Source organism: Nomascus leucogenys, chromosome 10 (assembly GCF_006542625.1).
Source record: "Nomascus leucogenys isolate Asia chromosome 10, Asia_NLE_v1, whole genome shotgun sequence".
Lineage (NCBI taxonomy): Eukaryota > Metazoa > Chordata > Mammalia > Primates > Hylobatidae > Nomascus > Nomascus leucogenys.
This window is the reverse complement of record NC_044390.1, coordinates 72363860-72382572: the sequence shown is the minus strand read 5'-3', so window position 1 is coordinate 72382572 and position 18713 is coordinate 72363860. Positions and strand designations below refer to the sequence as shown.

The 18713-nt window shown below is 44.7% G+C and overlaps 1 protein-coding gene across 1 annotated transcript in view; it reads left to right on the top strand.

Moving 5' to 3' along the window:
* Positions 1–895: 895 nt before the first annotated feature.
* The window catches only part of APPL2 (adaptor protein, phosphotyrosine interacting with PH domain and leucine zipper 2), a 63426-nt gene continuing 45608 nt past the window's right edge, over positions 896–18713 (top strand). Inside the window, exons 1-2 of the mRNA XM_003269957.4 lie at positions 896–1195; positions 7870–7968. Coding sequence (XP_003270005.1) covers positions 1142–1195; positions 7870–7968 — 153 coding nt within the window. The 5' untranslated portion in view covers positions 896–1141. The remainder of the gene's footprint in view (positions 1196–7869; positions 7969–18713) is intronic.

The following is an 18713-nucleotide window of genomic DNA, read 5'->3' as shown; positions in this document are numbered from 1 at the left end:
CCGGCTAATTTTTGTATTTTTAGTAGAGATGGGGTTTCAGCATCTTGGCCAGACTGGTCTTGAACTCCTGACTTTGTGATCCACCCATCTCGGCCTCCCAAAGTGCTGGGATTACAGGCGTGAGCCACTACGCCCGGCCAGTCTTACTGACTTCTAAAGAAGGAACTTCAGAAACCCTTGCCTTCCGTGTAAAAAGATGTCAAGTTCCACTTGCCAGTCTTCCTCCATCCCTCTCCCTTCCTTCCTTTCTTCCTCTGGCGTTTACTAACTGACCCTGGGCAGACCACTTATTTCTCTTGGTCCCATTTTCTCATCTCTAAATGACAACACTGAAAACCAGATTATCTTGCCCTTCCAATTCTAAACATTTGATTATGAAATTATCCAAAATGACAAAACATAAACCAGGAGGACGAGACCTAATTATGACCACATCAAATAGCTGTGGTTTCCAAAGTGGTTATTTCTGATTATCACAGACAAGTCAGTTATCCGGCTTTTCTCCTCTTTTCTTTGTTCCCATAGGATAGGCGACCTCTTGCTCTCAGAGCTGTTTCAGGGGCATCGAAATTTATCTAGAAAAAGTGGTGTGGGAAGTGTGGGTTTTTCCTTCCATTAAAAGAAAAAGTCTGTTCGCTCCTTCAACTCAAAAGGCTTTCTGGGTAGCCACAAGCAGATAAAACCTTATCTTTCCACCCTCGAGTTCTTCTTTTGGGCTTCATATGCACTGACTTGACGGGCCTTCAGCACAGAGAACAAACACCCAAAGGGTTCCCTCAGCGTCGGAACTGGCACCCAGAGCCCCCAGCTCCCCGAGAGCAGCCGAGCGCAGGCGGAAGCGCGGAAGGCACATTTCCGGTGTCCGGACCAGAGCTCACCACACTTCCGGTTTCCCTACCGGGCGCTCGCCACACTTCCTGTTGATCCGGCTCGGCCGGGGGCTGGGCCGAGGGGAGGGCCGGGGGGAGGGCCGGCGGGCAGGCGGCGGCGGCCACTGGCCAGGCGTGGACGCGCGCGGGGCCGCCGCGGGCACGGAGTGTCCGCCGCGTCGCCTGAGCCCAGAGCCCGGGAGCACTGTCGGCCGCCGCATCTCCTGCCCTCTGTCCTTCCAACCCAGCCCTCGGCTGAGCCGCGCTGCACCATGCCCGCCGTGGACAAGCTCCTGCTAGAGGAGGCGTTGCAGGACAGCCCCCAGGTACCTCCCGCCGCTCCGGTGCCCCTCGCCCGCAGCGGGGAGGCCGAGGAGGCCCCTCCAGCCCCGGGGTGGAGGCCGCGCCCCCGGCCGGGCAGCCGCGGGAGTGCGCCCGGCCCCCTCGCGGCGCCTCCCCCCGGGTTCTCTCGGGGTGAGGAGGGGGCGGGCCGGGCCCTGAGTCCTGAGCCGGGGCAGAGCTGTGGAACCGGGGAGAGAGCCCCGCGGCCGGAGTCCTGATGTCGTGACCCCCCTGCAAACTCAGCTGCAACTGAGGCTGCGAGATCTAAACTTTGACTCCATTTAGTAGCTGAGTGCCTCAGGAAAACCACCTTATTGTGCCTTGGTTTTGTCGTCTGTAAAATAGGAATAATAATTGTGTCTGCTTCATAGCGTTGTTAGGAGAAGTCAATGAGAAATACCTGTAAAGTTGTCAGCAGACAATGTCCAGTACAGATAATGAGTCAGTCTTATTACTGCTACTCCTAATGATGTGATGAGACCTGTGCCAGCCAGAATGAGAGGCAGAGAGCCTGGATCTCTTCCCGGCGGTACCAGGCTTCCTTTTGGCACCGTTTTCCCATTAGTGAAGAGAAAAATACAATACCTGTCCCATTTGCCGCACAACGGAACTTAATTAGCACACTCGAGATGAGTCAAGCCCTTTGAGCTCTGCAGATGAAAACTGGTGTGTAAATATAGCAAATGAGTGCAGAATGACATTAGTTCATAATTCAGCACACCTTTCCCCAGGGGTCTTTTGTTCTCCTTTGTTTAACATTTCCCCAGCTTCATACCTACACTCCTAGTTCAGCATCCCGGGTTTATTTAAATAAGTGCCTTTATTTCCTAGTGTCTCAACTCTTGAAAACTTAGAATAAGATTAACCTGTTTTCGTTTCACACTTTCCCGTCTCTTTTGGGGTTCCTTTCCTTTTTCTTCTGAGTGAATAATACCTCGCAGGATGATCCTTGTAGGGATTTACCTACATCAACAGTTCAGAATAAGTCCGAAGGGCTGTATGCATAGGTGTCTTGTTCATTTTTTGTGATCCTCCTAGTGTAGGTAAGTAAGGAACTGGAAGCAAGCTGTGTGTTTTTTTGTTTTTGTTTTTGGTAAGTTTGCATCCATTGGACTAACTTTTTCAAGGCCCCTTTTTTTATATAGCTGTAGACTCTTGGCATTTTAATCAGACTAAAGCCCTTGGTAGAAGGGATTTTGTCCATGCTCATATCTGGTGTGTGGAATCTGAAGATAGCAATGTGAGATTTTAAATGATCACTTTGAACAAGGATCTCTGTTTGCCTTGCACTTGTGGGAACTGGGGTGCACAGAAATACCCTCCTTTTCTAACCTACATGGTGATGCCTAAGCCAGGTTACAGAGGTTATACTGATTCTTGATGTTGTCCTCACAAACATCATATTCTTAATTTCCAGCTCTCACGTAAAGGAATATACACTGTTTCTGAGTGGCTTAAAGGATTTGCCCAGCTGTGAGGAAGTAGACAGGACTGTAGGGCAAGTCAGGAGACCTGGGTTCTAATTCTGGTTCTCACGCTCACTTAGGATGTGATGTGGGTGAGTCTCTTCATCTCCACCCTGTGGCTGGCTCAGTTTCCTAATCTGCAGAACATCTCCAGAATGAAAGACAGGGAGGGAGCAGGTGATCTTCAAGGTGCTTTAGAGTTAACATTGTGTCATATCTACATGGTGTATAGCTTTGAATTGTATATGGCAGAGGAGGTTTAGAGGCATTATCATTCTTATTTAATATGTTCCTTTTAATATAGGAAGTTTATTTGTCATTGCTTTTGAGACTTGGCTGTCACCCTTAAGAGGGCTCTTGATGATGCTGTTGTACAGAATGGAAACTGACTTTAAGAAGGTCTTTAATGGTCATCAGAGCATATTTATGTACTACTCTCTTATATGTGACCTGTGCCTAATGTAGCTTTACTCCCAAGGTGACTCATAGACTTGGAACTGGGAGGAATCTAATCCATCCCCTTCATTTTATGTGCAAAGCATAAAAACAATAGCAAATGCCTGTCTCGTGGATTTTATGTGCCAGGGACTCTTCTAAATGCTTTACATGTATTAACTCACTTAATCCTCCCAATAGTCTTGAAGTAAGTTCTCTATTTAAATAACTAAGGAGCAGAGAAGTAATTTGCTTACAATTATACACCATAAAGTGACAGAGCCAGGACTGGAACCCAGGTAACTTGCCTGTACTAGGGATATCGTTCAAGTTAGCCCAGCTATCTAGCACCAGGCTTTTCTGTCATCAGTGACCTAAAATGTTTCACTAAAAGGAAAAGATCCTAATAAACCATCTATTGTGTGTTTCTTCTAGTTTTATGAAGAGTGATTTTGAGAGTTGCTTCAGTAATGTGATTGCACAGGATTAATTAAATGAACACCAAAGCTTTTGTAATTGAACTGAGTGACCCAGGAAGAGCTGAATAGCAGTTGACTGACCTTAGACACATCTATTCATGGACTCCTTTTTAGTTTGCAGTGCTGCACGATGCATTGTAAAACTAGTCTGTGTGCATACACATGCATTATTTCTGCTTACCTCTCATACATGGAAAGCAGAACATTTTAGGGATTAAGAAATCTGCCTCCATTGCTGTTTAGAAGCCTCTGCTCCTTGCCTGGCACTACTGGCTGTTGGGAATGTGATGATAAGTAAGAGTGCCTGCCCTTGACTGGTTCACAGTTTGTTCCAGAGACAAATAATGAGGCAACAGTTCCGGTACAGTGTGAATCCTGCTGCGATAGAAACACAAAGGCAGCGTTGAGCTCCTGCAGCTTGTACTTCTTCAGGGGCTTGTTCTCTTGTCCTGTAAGTAGTACACTTTTGAGGTAAGGTGAAGACAACAGCACTGTCGCTTGCTCGGTTTATGTTTTGTTTCTTTTGCGATTGGCATAACCGAAACAAAGAAATGAAAGATGTAGTTCTGAGGTTATGCAGTTGAGTGGCCCAGCTGGGAACAGCCCTCTCCAACCAAATTAGGCCTTTCTTTCCTCAAACAAGATTATCTCAAAACATAACCTGGTGGTTTTATATGTCTTCACTGTGGAGATGTTTTGTGCTGTTCCTCTTTTTGTTTATAACCTATTTTTCCTTTCAATAGACTTGGTTCTTTTTTTTTTTTTTTGAGACAGGGTCTCGCTTTGTTGCCCAGACTGGGGTGCAGTGGCATGATCACGGCTCACTGCAGCCTCAGCCTCCTGGGCTCAAGCGATCCTCCCACCTTAGCCTTCTGAGTAGCTAGGACTACAGGCACGCATCAGCACGCGTGGCTAATTTTTTAATTTTTGTAGAGACAGAGTCTTGCTATGTTGCTCAGGGTGGTCTTGAACTCCTGGGCTCAACCAATCTTCCTGTCTTGGCCTCCCAAAGTCTTGGTTCTTTTCACTAGGACATTCTCTTCCTCCACCAAATTATGGAGATAAGAACTTTGTTTATAACCTTAAAATTTTCTTAGTGGTGTTAACATTGGGCCATTACACAATTACACACTATTCTTGAGAATGTCTAGGAGTGTTTTATTAGGTAATACCCAGTTTCTTTAAGGTAAAGGAGTGATAGGGAGCTGAGGCTGTATGCATAGGGTGCTTGGATTTGTTTCTCTGGCCGAGCATACCCTTAAGAGTGTTGGGCGGTAGAAAATGGATGGAATTCCACTCCTGAATCTGCTACTGTTACTTTTGGCAAGTTACTCAATCTCTCTGCGGTTGTGTTTGGAGGTATGTAAAATAAAAATAAAAATAGGTATTTAGTTGAGTTGTTAGGAAGAACAAATAACATATGTAAAGTGTCTCCATGCTGGCATGCCATAGTAACCCCATAAATGATTGCTGTTGTTATAAGTGAGATATACTAGTGTCTTTCTGACCGTAGTGTGGGATTTTGAGCTACTGGTGTGCCTTTGCTTTATTCTTGGTCTCATTCCTTCTTTATGTCTCAGAATATCTCTGTTGTTCCAAACCAAAGTTTGCGCAGACACAGTGTAGTAAATGAGGATAGCCAGTGTCCAAGGTAGCTGGTTATATTTTTTCCAGAGGTGATCACTGCCAAGTTAAATTAAAAAGGGAAGACCAGAGTTTCCCTGTCAGTTCTAATGGGCATCACAGTCGCATGTCTACGGTATAAGGAAAAAGGACACTTGTGATGTAGTTCTCTGGCAGGTATTGTGGGCAGGAACATGGTAGTAGCATCCAGCTCCAGTCTGCCCCTGTCCTGCCTCCAGTCAGTGCTGTACGCTGTGGACCAAAGATCATGCTCGCTGATGAGAGCCACCCTGCTGGTGACCTCAGTGCTGCCGACCCATTTACATCCCAGCCCTGCCACATTCCTACAGTGGGAGGTTGAACACATTTCTTAACCTTGATGAGCCTCAGTTTCGTCATCTGTAAAATGAAGTTAATGGAACCATGGAATCTATCTCGCAGAGTTGCTAGAATTAAATGAAGTCACATATGTTTAGTGCCCAGCACAGCGTCTGGCACATAGGTGGTACAGAGTGAGTGGTAATTTTAGTTTTCTTTCTACCCTCTTTGTGGAGGACATTCATGCAAACCCTCTCTTTCCCTTTTTACCTCTTTTCTTCCAGACTGTTTTTATCCCTAAGAGTATTAAATGCAATAAACAGGATTTGGCTAAATGGACATCAGTAGTATTTTTGAAAAAACTAGCCACAATCCAGTTATATCGCTTCTCATTCTCCTAAATCAGTGTTTTTAACCTACTGGTTGACATCCATTAGTAGATTGTGAAATCCAGTGGGTCACAACCACAATTTTTGTTTACAAATGGAATAGACTAAAATAGGAAAAAGCCACAATGTGTATGCATATTATCGATAAATATTGTTTGGGAAAACCTTTGTTCAGGTCCTGATATATTTCATACTGTGGTTATCAGTTTTTAAAAGTTCAGAGAGCTCTTCTAACACAAATTATACACTGTACAAATTCTGTGTTGTTTTTCTTTCACTGAGAGCTTTTTTAAACATGGTGTTACAGTTTCCTTATTCATTATTGCACTCTGGCTCTTCTGTGGATAAGCATTGGTACTGAAGACAGTACATTAGTCCTGGTGTTTTTAGCCCGGAAGACTGGGCAAAGCGGGATAAGCATGCATTGCTGTGAAGCGCATCAGAGTTTTGGAGCAGAGTCGGGGTAGAGCATGTATGGTGGGAGGTAATGATCCCAATGCATAGGTTCTTATTCTCGTTTGTTGAGGGTGCTTTGGGGTCAGTTACTGTTCTCTTACCTGAAATAAGTTAGAAAAAGAAAAGGAGGAATTGCAGTTTATTTGCAGGGAAATAATGAGCCTTTGTGAGTTATATTTGGTAAAGTGCTTTGATAACACCTCAAAGGCATTCCTGAAACTTACTCTTCATTCTATGCCTAATGGGTTATATTTTGAAGTTGTGATCCAATTATTGCTAACATAGTATTTTAAATTCCCATTGTGCTGGGCACATTAACCAAAATCCCTTGAGCAGATCTGCCTCTGTGCACCTTGGTTCTTGTTCGTACACCATCCAGTACGTAAATATTTCTCTAGTGCTTTTTGTCTTCTAAGCGCTGTGGATGAAAATGATAGGAAATGCCTTTCAGCTTATGACTTTGCTCAGCTGCTCTCAGAGCACTGAGGAGTTTGTCTTCCTAAAAACGGTAAACTAGCATTCTTGTTAAGTTGCTATTTGAGTTTTATGTCCAGAGCTGCTGCTGGTGGGCCCAGGGGATGTGAAATTTCTTGGCCGTGAGTTTGAAAATGGTTGAATAAAATATAGTTAAAAACAAGCAGGCCAGGTGCAGTGGCTCACACCTGTAATCCCAGCATTTTGGGAGGCCATGGTGGGTGGATCACCTGAGGTCAAGAGTTTGAGACCAGCCTGGCCAACGTAGTGAAACCCTGTCTCTACTAAAAATACAAAAAATTAGCCAGGTGTGGTGGTGGGCGCCTGTAATCCCAGCTACTCAGGAGGCTGAGGCAGGAGAATCCCTTGAGCCCGGGAAGCAGAGGTTGCAGTGAGCCGAGATCGCACCATTGCACTCCAGCCTGGGCAACAAGAGCGAAACTCCATCTTAAAAAAAAAAAAAAAAAAAAAAAAAGAAACAAGGAAATCGTAGTACCATAAGAGGAAAGAATGACACACTTCTACACTCCTGCAAGACATCCAAGGTTACAGAAAACCAGACTGCTGGTTCTTGCTGGGATGATCACACTACAGCTGTGCTAGGTGACCACACCCCAGGTACGCAGGCCTGACCTGTGTTTATCTTATGGACTTGAGGGGAGAGGCTGCCCTTTTAAACACTTTTTTTATTGGATAGACTTTACTGGTGCTTAGGTAGGGCCTAAAGTCAGAACAGATACTAGCCCTTTAGTCATAATCTTTTAAAAACTGGCTTTTCTGGCTCCAATTCTGAAATTGCCCTGACACTGTCGTCTACAGGATTAGAAAGTGAGTTCTAAACCAGAGCTCTAGGAATCAAATGGTACTGGTATTATCAATAAAAGAAGCCAGGGAACCAACAGGTACCTTTCTTTCCTCCCATTCTGGTTTCCGCATGTGTGGGTGTGTGGATCTTCCTCCTCCTCTGTAACTTTTCCACTTAGAAATGAAATTGACCTTTTCTCTTCTTTTCTTCCAGACTCGCTCTTTACTGAGCGTGTTTGAAGAAGATGCTGGCACCCTCACAGACTATACCAACCAGCTGCTCCAGGCGATGCAGCGCGTCTATGGAGCCCAGGTATGCCGCCACCGCTCACCTGGATACCGCAGAGTGGGCATTCCCTCCCCTCATCCTGAACTTACCTCAAAGGTTGAGAAATTGGAATCCGAAAAACATCATTTAAGATTTTGAAACAAAATCAGAATTGTTTTCTCACCACTTTCCACCTCAAAAACCTAAGGACAGTCTGTTCTCATTGCTTAAGATAAAGAGTGATTTTTCTGTAATTAGAACCATTAGAGATGGACCACATAACTGCTTCTAATTTTTTTTTTTTTTTGAAATTCAACGCAGTGGGAAACATTTGAGTCTCCTCTTTCTACTTGTGAATGAGTGGGTCCAGTATTTTGACACATACTCTTTGTCTTTTTCATAAATGGGCAGAGTCTTAGATGTCAGTGTGGGAGAGCAGAGATGTTTTTTCAACTGCTTCCTCTGAAAAGACTTGAGTCACAGTTCTGAAACTATCGGGTGGCTTCTTTGTTTTGTGGAATAAATATCTCTGGCTTGCAAAACCATGCAAAAGAAATTGCTGAGTAGCAAAAGTGAATCTTTTTAACATCAGGAAGTGTCCATGTATGTTGCTTTCTAAGAGAAGATTTATGAGTTACTTAAAAATAAAATGCTGGCCGGGCGCGGTGGCTCACGCCTGTAATCTCAGCACTTTAGGAGGCCGAGGCAGGCGGATCACGAGGTCAGGAGATTGAAACCATCCTGGCTAGCACGGTGAAACCCCATCTCTACTAAAAAAAAAAGAAAAAAATTAGCCGAGCGTGGTGGCGGGCGCCTGTAGTTCAGCTGCTCTGGAGGCTGAGACAGGAGAATGGCGTGAACCCGGGAGGCAGAGCTTTCAGTGAGCCGAGATTGCGCCACTGTACTCCAACTTGGGCAACAGAGCAAGACTGTGTCTCAAAAAAAAAAAAAAATGCTTTATGTTATAAAGCATTGAACACATCACAATATTATGGTAACTGATCATTTTCATTGTTGATTCCTTGCTGACTTAAATCTTATGTGTTGATGTTTTTCTCATTAATAATCTCTTAAGGAATATAGATTGGGCATCCCAAATTTGAAAATCCAAAATCTGAAATGCTCCAAAATCTGTAACTTTTTGAGTGCTGACATGACACATAAATGAAATGCTCATTGGAGCATTTTGGAGTTTTGGATTTGGGATGCTCGACTGATACAGCAAATTCTTCAAAATCTGAAAAAATCCTAAATCCTTCTGGTCCCAAGCATTTCAGATGCAGGATACTTAACCTATACATTCAGTAGTATATAGCTCTTACTAATCATATATAGTCATTTCTTATTACATAGCTCCACCACTCATATTCCTGCTCGTTGTTTTATTAGTCATTTCCCATCATATGGGAATAAGACTCAGTCCTTGCCGTTGGGGAGCTGACAGTTGGGTTGGGAGGCAGACAAAGCAATCAGCAGAGAGCCTTAGAGGGGCCAGGAGAGGAGGGCCACCTAACCTACTGGGGTTGTGCTGGGCACCCAAAAGGAGGGTGATTGTAAGGGTTGAGATTTATCGAATACTTAATAGCATCCAGGAAGTTCCAGGGGCTTTTATGTTGATTATTTTATTTAAATTTCCCTAACAACTCTGAGGCAGGTATTAATATTATTATGCCTATGGTATTTGTTGGGAGACTTAAGGATTCTGATGGTGAGAAACTTGTCCAGGTGCACCCATTTAATTCATGGCAGAGCAAATCAGCTGGAGCCAAGCTGAGACTCTTCACTCCTAAGCATAGGGGAGGTGGCAGTAGAAGTGGAAAGAAGCAGCTGTACTTGAGAGGTATTTAGGAGGTGGATTGGTGATTGATTGGGTGTGAAGGGGTCAGGTGGTAAAGGATGAATCAAGAATGATGTTCAGGTATTCATCTGGAACGGCAGGGTGGATAGATGGGAGAACACAGGAAGAGGCGCAGGATGCGTATGTGTGTACGTGCCTGTGAGTGCATATCTGTTATGGGGATGCCCCGCTGTAATTCTCTCTGGAAACACTGATTTTGAGGAGTCCATGGGACATCAAAGTGGGTAAAGAGATCTTGTTGAAAGTTCACATGCAGAGTACAGGGCTGGAGATATAGATAGGCAAACTATGCAGTAATGTGTAAGTGTAACTTATTAATTAGAACTAGCTTTGGGCCGGCCTGTAATCCCAGCACTTGGGAGACCAAGATGGGAGGATTGCTTGAGGCCAGGAGTTCGAAACCAGCCTAGTCAATATAGTGAGGCCCTGTCTCTACACAAAATTTTTTTAAATATTAAAAAAAGGACTAGATTCTTTTTTTAATTTTTAATTTTCAGAGACAGGGTCTTACTCTGTCACCCAGGATGGAGTACAGTGGCATGATTATAGCTCACTGTAGCCTCCAACTCCTGGGCTCAAGTAATCCTCCTGCCTCAGCCTCCTAAGTAGCTAGGACTACAGGTGCATACCACCACACCCAGCTAATTGTTTTTCTTTTTAATTTTTGGTAGAGATAAGGTCCTACTATGTTGCCCAGGCTGGTCTCAAACTCCTGGCCTCAAGTGATCTGCCTTAGCCTTCTGAGTAGCTAGAAGTAGTTTTAATGACCAAAAGAATTATGTGCTCATCTGTGATTTTATGTGTTTTGTTAAGACATTCAGAATTCAGATATATGAGAACTTCGTCAATTTTTAATTTGTTTTTGTATTTTTCCCTAAATATTCTAAATTTAAGAAAACAGGAATGTTCTTGCTGGGCTTATACCTGAAATTGCTTGCTATTCAGCAGTTTGTATTTCGTCACTAAGTGATTTGTCTCTTATTTAAATTAAGGCTTAAAAACCCCAAGACATAAGAGACTGTGTCTCTGCCACTCTGAGGAGTCTCTGTTCTGCCTTTCGGTGTCTGTCAGAATCATTTACTTGGGGATATCCAAACACTGTCTCATGCATTTTTTTCTTTTGAGGCAGAAAACGACATTTTGCCAAAATTAAGTGGGTCTTTCCTTCCTAGAGGCTGTAACCCAGCTTTTAATGCGCAGCATATGATCATCACGTGGGTTCTCCTGCTGGCCAGAAACCCTTCCTCCTGCCGCAGCGTTTCCTGCAGCAGAGGGTGGTGAGAATGTCTGGTTAGTGCTGCCAGATTCAAAGACAGAGTCAAGCAGTGATCAGCTGTGTTCAGATTGGCTGGGCCAGGGGCACTTGGTTTTTCAGGTTTCTTTGAAAGCTTAGGTGTTTTGTTTTGTTTTTAATTGAAGAAAGAAATCTTTTCTGATTCCTCTTTTCATCTGTTTGTTTTCATATATATTTTTTAAGATAGTATATTTCTCAGTGTTTTCATTCAAGTTTTTTCCCCTAAAGTTATGTTTTCTTGGTTTCATTGCACGTTATTCCATAAATATTGTACACCTAGGCAGGTTGAATTTGATTGATAGAGTTTCATAATTTCCTTTTTAAAAACAGTCTCTGCAAGGTACAGGTTTTCATTATCATATTTTCAAAAGCAGGCTTATGCTGCTGATAAATGATAAGTGTTCATAAAAGATATTTAAATCAGACTACACGGTAAATTTCTGGATGCTGATATTGCGAATGCCCTTCAGAGACCTTAGTTTTAGAAAGAGGAAGAACAAGAAAAACTGGAGGAAAACTTCTATGAGCAGTTGTGCTGATTGTGGCTAGTTTGGGGAAATTTTTAATTTTGTTTGGCGTAACCTCTAGAATGAAACTAAAGGCTCTAAGCTGTTTGCAGCATCTTACAGTAGTCCCTGGAGTCACATCTGGTAATAGTCCATTCTGGGTCCTTTGAACGAAAGAAGCAGTATACCCTCCCAGTGCATTAACAGAGAAGAGCCTGGTTACTTAGAACACTCTATTTTTCAAACTATTGGCTAAGTAAGTTAAAAACTTCAGTTATGTCTAAATAGATGCATATGCATATATATTCAGTTAATTCTGCTCAAATTTTGCATTCAACACAAATTTGATACTTATTTTCATTCTGTATCTCGGCCATAATATTCTTTCTTTCCTAAAGAGCTTTAAAATTTTCTAATCTTTTAAAATGGATTTGTTAGGGGCTTACAGTGAAATTTATTTAGGTCATCTTGCTTCTCCTTTCAGCTGTTGTACTGAGAAAGTGGGGGCAGGGGTGATAATGTTCCTGGCCGGCAGGGCAGGAAGGCTGTCCCCAGCAGTATTCACGAAACCTGGCAACCCTCGTAACCTGGCATTCTCTTCCACCAGATGACAAACCTTTGCAGTTGCTACCTTCAGTCTGTATGAGATTTTTTGGTTTTGTTTTTGCTTATTTTTTTAAGTAAATTTGGGATGGAATTTTTTTGAAATGAGAACCATGATTAAGACTCTCACTTTCCTTCAGCAAAGCAGGTTTAATTTAACACAGTTACATGTCTGCACTCGTTCTTAACCAAAGCTATCGGAATACAGAACTACTGATCCTGAAAGCTGATCTTAAAACTCCTGATCCTAGAAGCCTGAATTGGAGGTGGGAATAGTATTTTCTCAAATTGGAGTAAAGACAGTGGGAGGGAATAGGAGTAAAGTATGCATAATTTGGTATATAAAGAAAAAAATACTTTTCTTTAGAACGATGATATAGATAGCAAGCTCAACAAGTGAATGTACCGACTGGGAAACCAGATGAGAGTAGTGAGCATCCAGAATGTGAGCTTGTCATGGGGGAGGGAGAAGCACAAAGGAGGCAGATCAGGGTCACAGCTGCGTGTTTTAATAGTGAAAATAGTGGCCTTTCTTAGGCATATAAAAGTGCCACACACTAGGCTGGGCACTCAGCTTTCACAACAGAGGAGAGCTATTTGTATAGTATGTACTTACAGATGAGGAAGCTAAGACAGAGAGGTTAAGTAGCTTGCCTAAGGTCACACAGCTGATGAGTGGTAGAACCAGAAGTTTAAACCCAGATCTTTGACTGCAAAGCCTGCGCTCGCTCTTAACCATTATGGCTTCCTCTCCTGACACGCTAGCCACCATTAATGGCAGCAGAGGCCAAAGAAGTGTGAGCTTTTAGAGGCTCCTCTTGTCATTATGGAAGAACCACCCCTGTTTATCAGCCCATAGCTTTGTGATATGTGAGAGGCAGGACCCAGTTCCTTTTTGTATCCCAGAGTAATTTTCTTGGGTTTGTTGTTGTTTTTTTTTTGAGACAGAGTCTCGCTCTTTCACCCAGGCCTGACTGCAGTGGCGCGATCTAGGCTCACTGCAAGCTCCGCCTCCCGGGTTCACACCATTCTCCTGCCTCAGTCTCCCTAGTAGCTGGGACTACAGGCACCTGCCACCGCACCCGGCTAATTTTTTGTATTTTTGGTAGAGACAGGGTTTCACCGTGTTAGCCAGGATGGTCTCGATCTCCTGACCTTGTGATCCGCCCGCCTCGGCCTCCCAAAGTGCTGGGATTACAGGCGTGAGCCACTGCGCCTGGCCCACTTTCTTGGTTTCATTAGTTTTTATCCATAAATGTTCTAATCAGTGTGTTTTAGCAGCCCTGAAAACCAGTCACATTGAGGCTTATCTGACAGGGACTGAGAGGAGGTGCATATGTAGCTTAAGGTCGGAGGGAGCAGAGGGCCTAAGTGGCTCTTGGAAACGCCTTCATAGACCTGGGTCCCGCTCTTGGTCTGCACTTGGGTCTGCAGCTTTCCCTCATGCTGGCATTGGTAGCTTTCAGATAGCGATCTAAAAGCTATTGATTGCTTTTAGATTATTCTGGGCGAGGCTCATACACTCAGGTACAGGAGTTAAGTGTGTGACCTTGGACTTCACAGATCTGAGTTCCAGTCTTGGCTCAGCCACTTGCTGTGTAACCTTGGGCAGGTCAAGCCATCAGTTAATTGCCTGAGTTTCCTTATCAGCTAAACAGAGGCCATAAGAATACCCACCTCGGAGGGTTCTTTTGAGTTAATCATGTTAATACCTGTAAAATGCTAAGATGAGTCTCTGCTCACAGAGTGCTCTCGGTGTGAACAGAACCGTCTTCTGTTTTATGATAATAATAGTTACAATGGCACTGTACACTGGCACTGTTATTTGGGTTAAATAGAGGTTTAGTCCTCTCATCTTTTCTTGAAGGAACAGCAGTATGTGCCATCTTTGCCTCCTCGCCGAACATTTGATATTTGTTCCTCAAGCCACCTCAGTCTGGTCTTGGCCTCCACCTTGCATGGGAGGCTGCTTAGTGCCTGGCTCACAGCCTCTCTCCGCTCTGCCCATGGGCAGCATCTGATTCTGTTAACAACACCCCCCTCGAGACTGTCTTCCATTGGTTCCTCTGACAGACTGTCTCCCGGCCCCCTCCTGGGCTCTGCCCCTTGCTCTTGGTGGTTCCCTGAAGTCTTGGGGTCCTGCAGAATTCCTTTGGAGTCCTCCTCTGGTGAGTCTCTGTCCACTCCCTGGGCAAGATCACTTTAGCAACTGCCTGGCCATTTCTGAATCCTTTTCTAGCCCTTGCCACTTTCCAAACTCTGGGTCTTTATTCGAAACAACGTTTGCCTGTTTGCCTGTTGTCACCGTGCAGAGTTAGCTTTAGCTCTTCCCTGGGCGACTGCAGTTCCTGTCGTCAGGAAGATGTCTTCCCCCTTTCACTCTTCCTCCACACTGCAGCTGGATTACTTCAAACCTTCCCGTCACCTCCTCATCTTCAGACGCCTCCGTGGCTCTTTGTAACCACAAGGAAAAGGCGTAAAGTCCTCAGCAAGGCATGCTAAATCCTTCATGAGCTGCATATCAGCCTGTTCTTCTTGTCTTGTTGCTGGCTGTTCCAGAACATGCCAGACCCTTTGCACACCCTCCACTCTTGCTATGCCACTCCTGCTGCCTGTTTCTTTATCAACCCATTGCCCTGGCAGATGTCCTTCCTGGCCTCTGAGACTGACCGCAAGCCTGACAAAGTTTCTCTGACACCTTTTCTTCCTTCCTCCTCTCCCTTCCTGGCCAAAGTGCCGTTGCCCTTCACCAGGGGGCCCAAATGCCTTGTACACTTGTTGGTCAGAGCACTTAAGACGTAGTGATGGGGTTTCCTTGTCCCTTCATAGACTGTCAGCTCCCAGAGCTCAGAGTTAGATGTTGCCAGCACCCTACACCAGGTCTGGCCCCATTCAGTGTTTGGTGGGTAGCAGTCTGGCCCCATAGGTGTTGAATGAAGGACTGAATTTGGGACAGCTCCACCTAAAAGCAAGGACATCTCAACGGCACACTGTTTTGTCATTTCCAAATCCATATCCCCTCCTCAGTTCCTTGGCTGAAGGCACCGTTCTCCATCTGGCCTTCCACATGGGCAGCACAGTTCTTTCTGACTCCCCCGCCTTCCTCACTCACCGCACCCTGCTGTTTCTGCCTCAGGAACACCTCCGTGCCCCGCTCTGCACTGTCTGCCTCAGGCTCAGAACCTTGTATATCTCAGCTTCTCCAAGTGGCCTCCTGATCAGTCCCCCTCATCTGTTCTGTCTCCCACTTCAGTGTTTCCTTCCCACCACCACCACTCCTGGTTTTCTTCCGCCCATGCCTGAGCTTCTCATGCTCCTGCCTGAGTTCCTTGGTGCTTCCCCACTGCCCCTGGAATAAAGTCTAGGTCCAGCAGGCATGCCCCTGTGGCCTGCTTCGCATGAGACGCTCCAGCCGCATTCTTGTCCCACCCCTCACTACCCTCTGTGTGCATCCTGTCTCGAGGGGCTCCTGAACTAGTGCGACCCGTGACCGCCAGCTTTGTGATAAACACTGGGTACTCAGTGTGACTAGGCAACATCTCCAGCCAAATAGTTGGTATAGATCGACGTGGATTTCCTCCACCCCGCTCTCTAGCCTCTCCATTCATATTCACTGTGGATGCTGCTGCACACAGAGGCCCTTGGGGGTTTCAGGTGACAGTTGCAGTTAGTTAGCTTTCTGTGCCACAGAAAGATAAACATTCCTTTGCCAAATGCCCAGTTTTCCTTTCGGGCTTGCTGGCCACTTGACTTTCTGCCTTGGCAACAGCCCCGGGAGGTTCTGTTGAGCATGGGAGATGCCGTCAGCAGACTCTCCTCAGGGTGTCCTTTCAGGGCTTCTCACAAAGCGGTGCATAGTGTAGATGGCAGCCAGAGCGGCCCAGAGTGCCCAGAACAGTGCTGCTCATGGAACTCCATTGAGAATTCCCATTTTAGGCCACCTCTTTTGCTCTTCTACCACTAGAAAAGTGTGGGACTTAGGTTCATATCTGTGGGCCCTACAGGTCCTGCCCACCTGAGTACTGAGTAGGTGCAATTTTGGACTTTAGGTTGGAATAGCACAATAGTCAGAACATGAGCTTTTGATTTCAAGTCCTGCATTGAGTTGTTGCCTGCCAGTCGCTAGTCATGTGGCTTTAGAAAGTTATCTATCCTTTCTGAAGCTTAGTCTCCTCATTTACAAAATGGAAATAATAATAGTGTCTACTTCATGGGTGCACCGTGAGGATTAAATGTGATAATAGATAAAAAAACATTTAACAGCAACATCAAGTACTTAGGACAGACTCAGGGTTAGCAGCTATCTTTATTGATGTTATTGCTAATATTTACTCCTCACTCAGGCTCCAGTTTTGCAAGTCCTGTTGTAGAGATATTTTTGCAGGCTTACCTCACAGGGCACAGGGTGTGGATTAATTAGCTGATGTTGGTAAAGCATTTCAGCATTTCATACAACCTTTGCGTACAGTAGATTAAGTATGAGTAAGATTAAAGTTGATCTCATTTGAAAGACTTTTCACACAATGTGCTCTGTTCAGGGCAGGTGACAAGCTGCGTTGTAAGTGTGTTGGTTTCCGATGAACTCATACTGGCTGCACAGAATCATAGTTGGCCTTGCACCCTGAAATATTACACGTAGGAAAACACGCAGCATTTTCAAATGGTATTCCTAGGAGAGACCTGGAGAGTCTGGTTGTTCAAAGTCGTTTTGGAAGGCAGCTGTTGTGTGTTGCACGCTGTGCCCCTTCTTCCCTGAGCGGAGGTGGAGCTGTGTGGCTGTGTGGGTGGCCCCTGAGTGCTCTCCCCTTGAGGTTTGGGTACAGCCTGATGCTGGCAGTTCCCTGGCAGGTCTTTCCATTACATTCGGAGCACTTGCCAGTAAGCTCTGAGGGAGAATTTGAGTGGCCCATGGTCCCTGCTTGTTTGGAAGGCCTGGAGGGTGGGTATATGTGTTGACCAGTCTCTGAAGGAGGCATATATGGGGAAGTAATATTAGAGTTGACTAAAATAAAGAAAAGAATGAATTAGAAGAGTAGAAGCTCCTGGGATCTGAAATGGTGTAGCTTAAGAGAGCCTCCTGCAAAGGGTGTGGCAAAAGAATGAGTCTTTGAGACATCTGATGACAAAGCAGGATCAGTAATCCATGGCTCTTGGGCCAGCATCTTATTTTTGTAAATAAAGTTATATCAGAATGAAGCCACATTTACTTGTTTATATGTTATTTCTGGCTTATTTTGTGCTACAAAGCAGAGTTGAATAGTTGTGGCAAAGACCATATATGGCCCACAAGCCAAAAATATTTACTCTCTGGCTCCTTACAGAAAAAGTTTGCCCACCCTAGTGTAAAGCAGAGGCCTTCTCCTCTCCTGCCTTGTAGTAGAACTTGGGACCTTAGTAGCATTTAGGAGTGTGGATTTTAGAATTGGACAGCTCCGGGTTCACATCCCAGCCCTGCCACTCATCAGCCATGTATCCTTGCACAGGTGGCTTAATCTCTCAGTGCTTCAGTTTCTTCATCTATAAAATTGAGTTATTAATTAGAACCTGCTTTACAGGGTCATTGGAATTCGATGTGGTCATGCACAATGCATTTAGCATAGGGTCTGGCATGAATGAAGCCCTCTGTAAATGTTAGCTGCTGTTATAATGAATCTGTGGGTCTGCAAATCATGTTCCACATGGTGCTGCCCTCAGGCAGATGCCAAGATAGCTTGAATGAATCCATCTGCTGCTAACTCAGAAAGAAGGAGCACGAGATTTTCAGTCATAGCCGAGTATCAGCCCAGTGAGTGAGATAAGACCTTTGTTTCCATGCACTCTGATCTTCAAAACAACACTGCTAAAGATGGTTGACAGGTAGTAGTCCCTGGCCAATTGCTTCGTATTTTATTTCATTTGTGATGTTTCCTTGTATAGTTAGGAAAGATTTTTCCCCTTACACCATGATTTCAGGTATTGTTTTAAACTTGGAATTTAGATGAATCTTCTAACCTTGTTCATTCATTCATTCATCAAACGTTTGTTGAGGGCTCTGTGCTAAGAACTGTTGGACGTTCCTGTCTGAACGAAGGACATTGTGCTTGTGGCTTTGTCCACTTGCTGACTTCCTGACTATGTGGCTAGAAGTCACATTTCTGGTTAGTTTTGAAAGGGGTTGAATACCAGTAGGATGTCAGAGCCAGGCACTTTTGTTGTATTTGTCTGACTGTCTTCTGAGGAAAAAGAGCCACGTTTCCTGGTCTATTAATGCCTATTCCTTAGGGCAGAGCAGGAAGTCAGGGAACAGGTTGGCCAGTTGTCTACAAAGACAGTCAAAAAAAGGTAGGACTTGTCTCTACCGTATTCTGCCAAATAGGACTGGGAAAAATAAAACGAGCTCCTGCAGAGCTCAGGACTTAGCCTTAAAGGAACAACCACCCCAGGAGAAATAGCCAGTGGAGGCCGAGGCCAAGAAGGTAGGCCAGTGTCCTCCCATCATCTGTGCCACGTCAGACCCAGTGGCTCTGCTCCTTAGGAATAAACCCTGAAT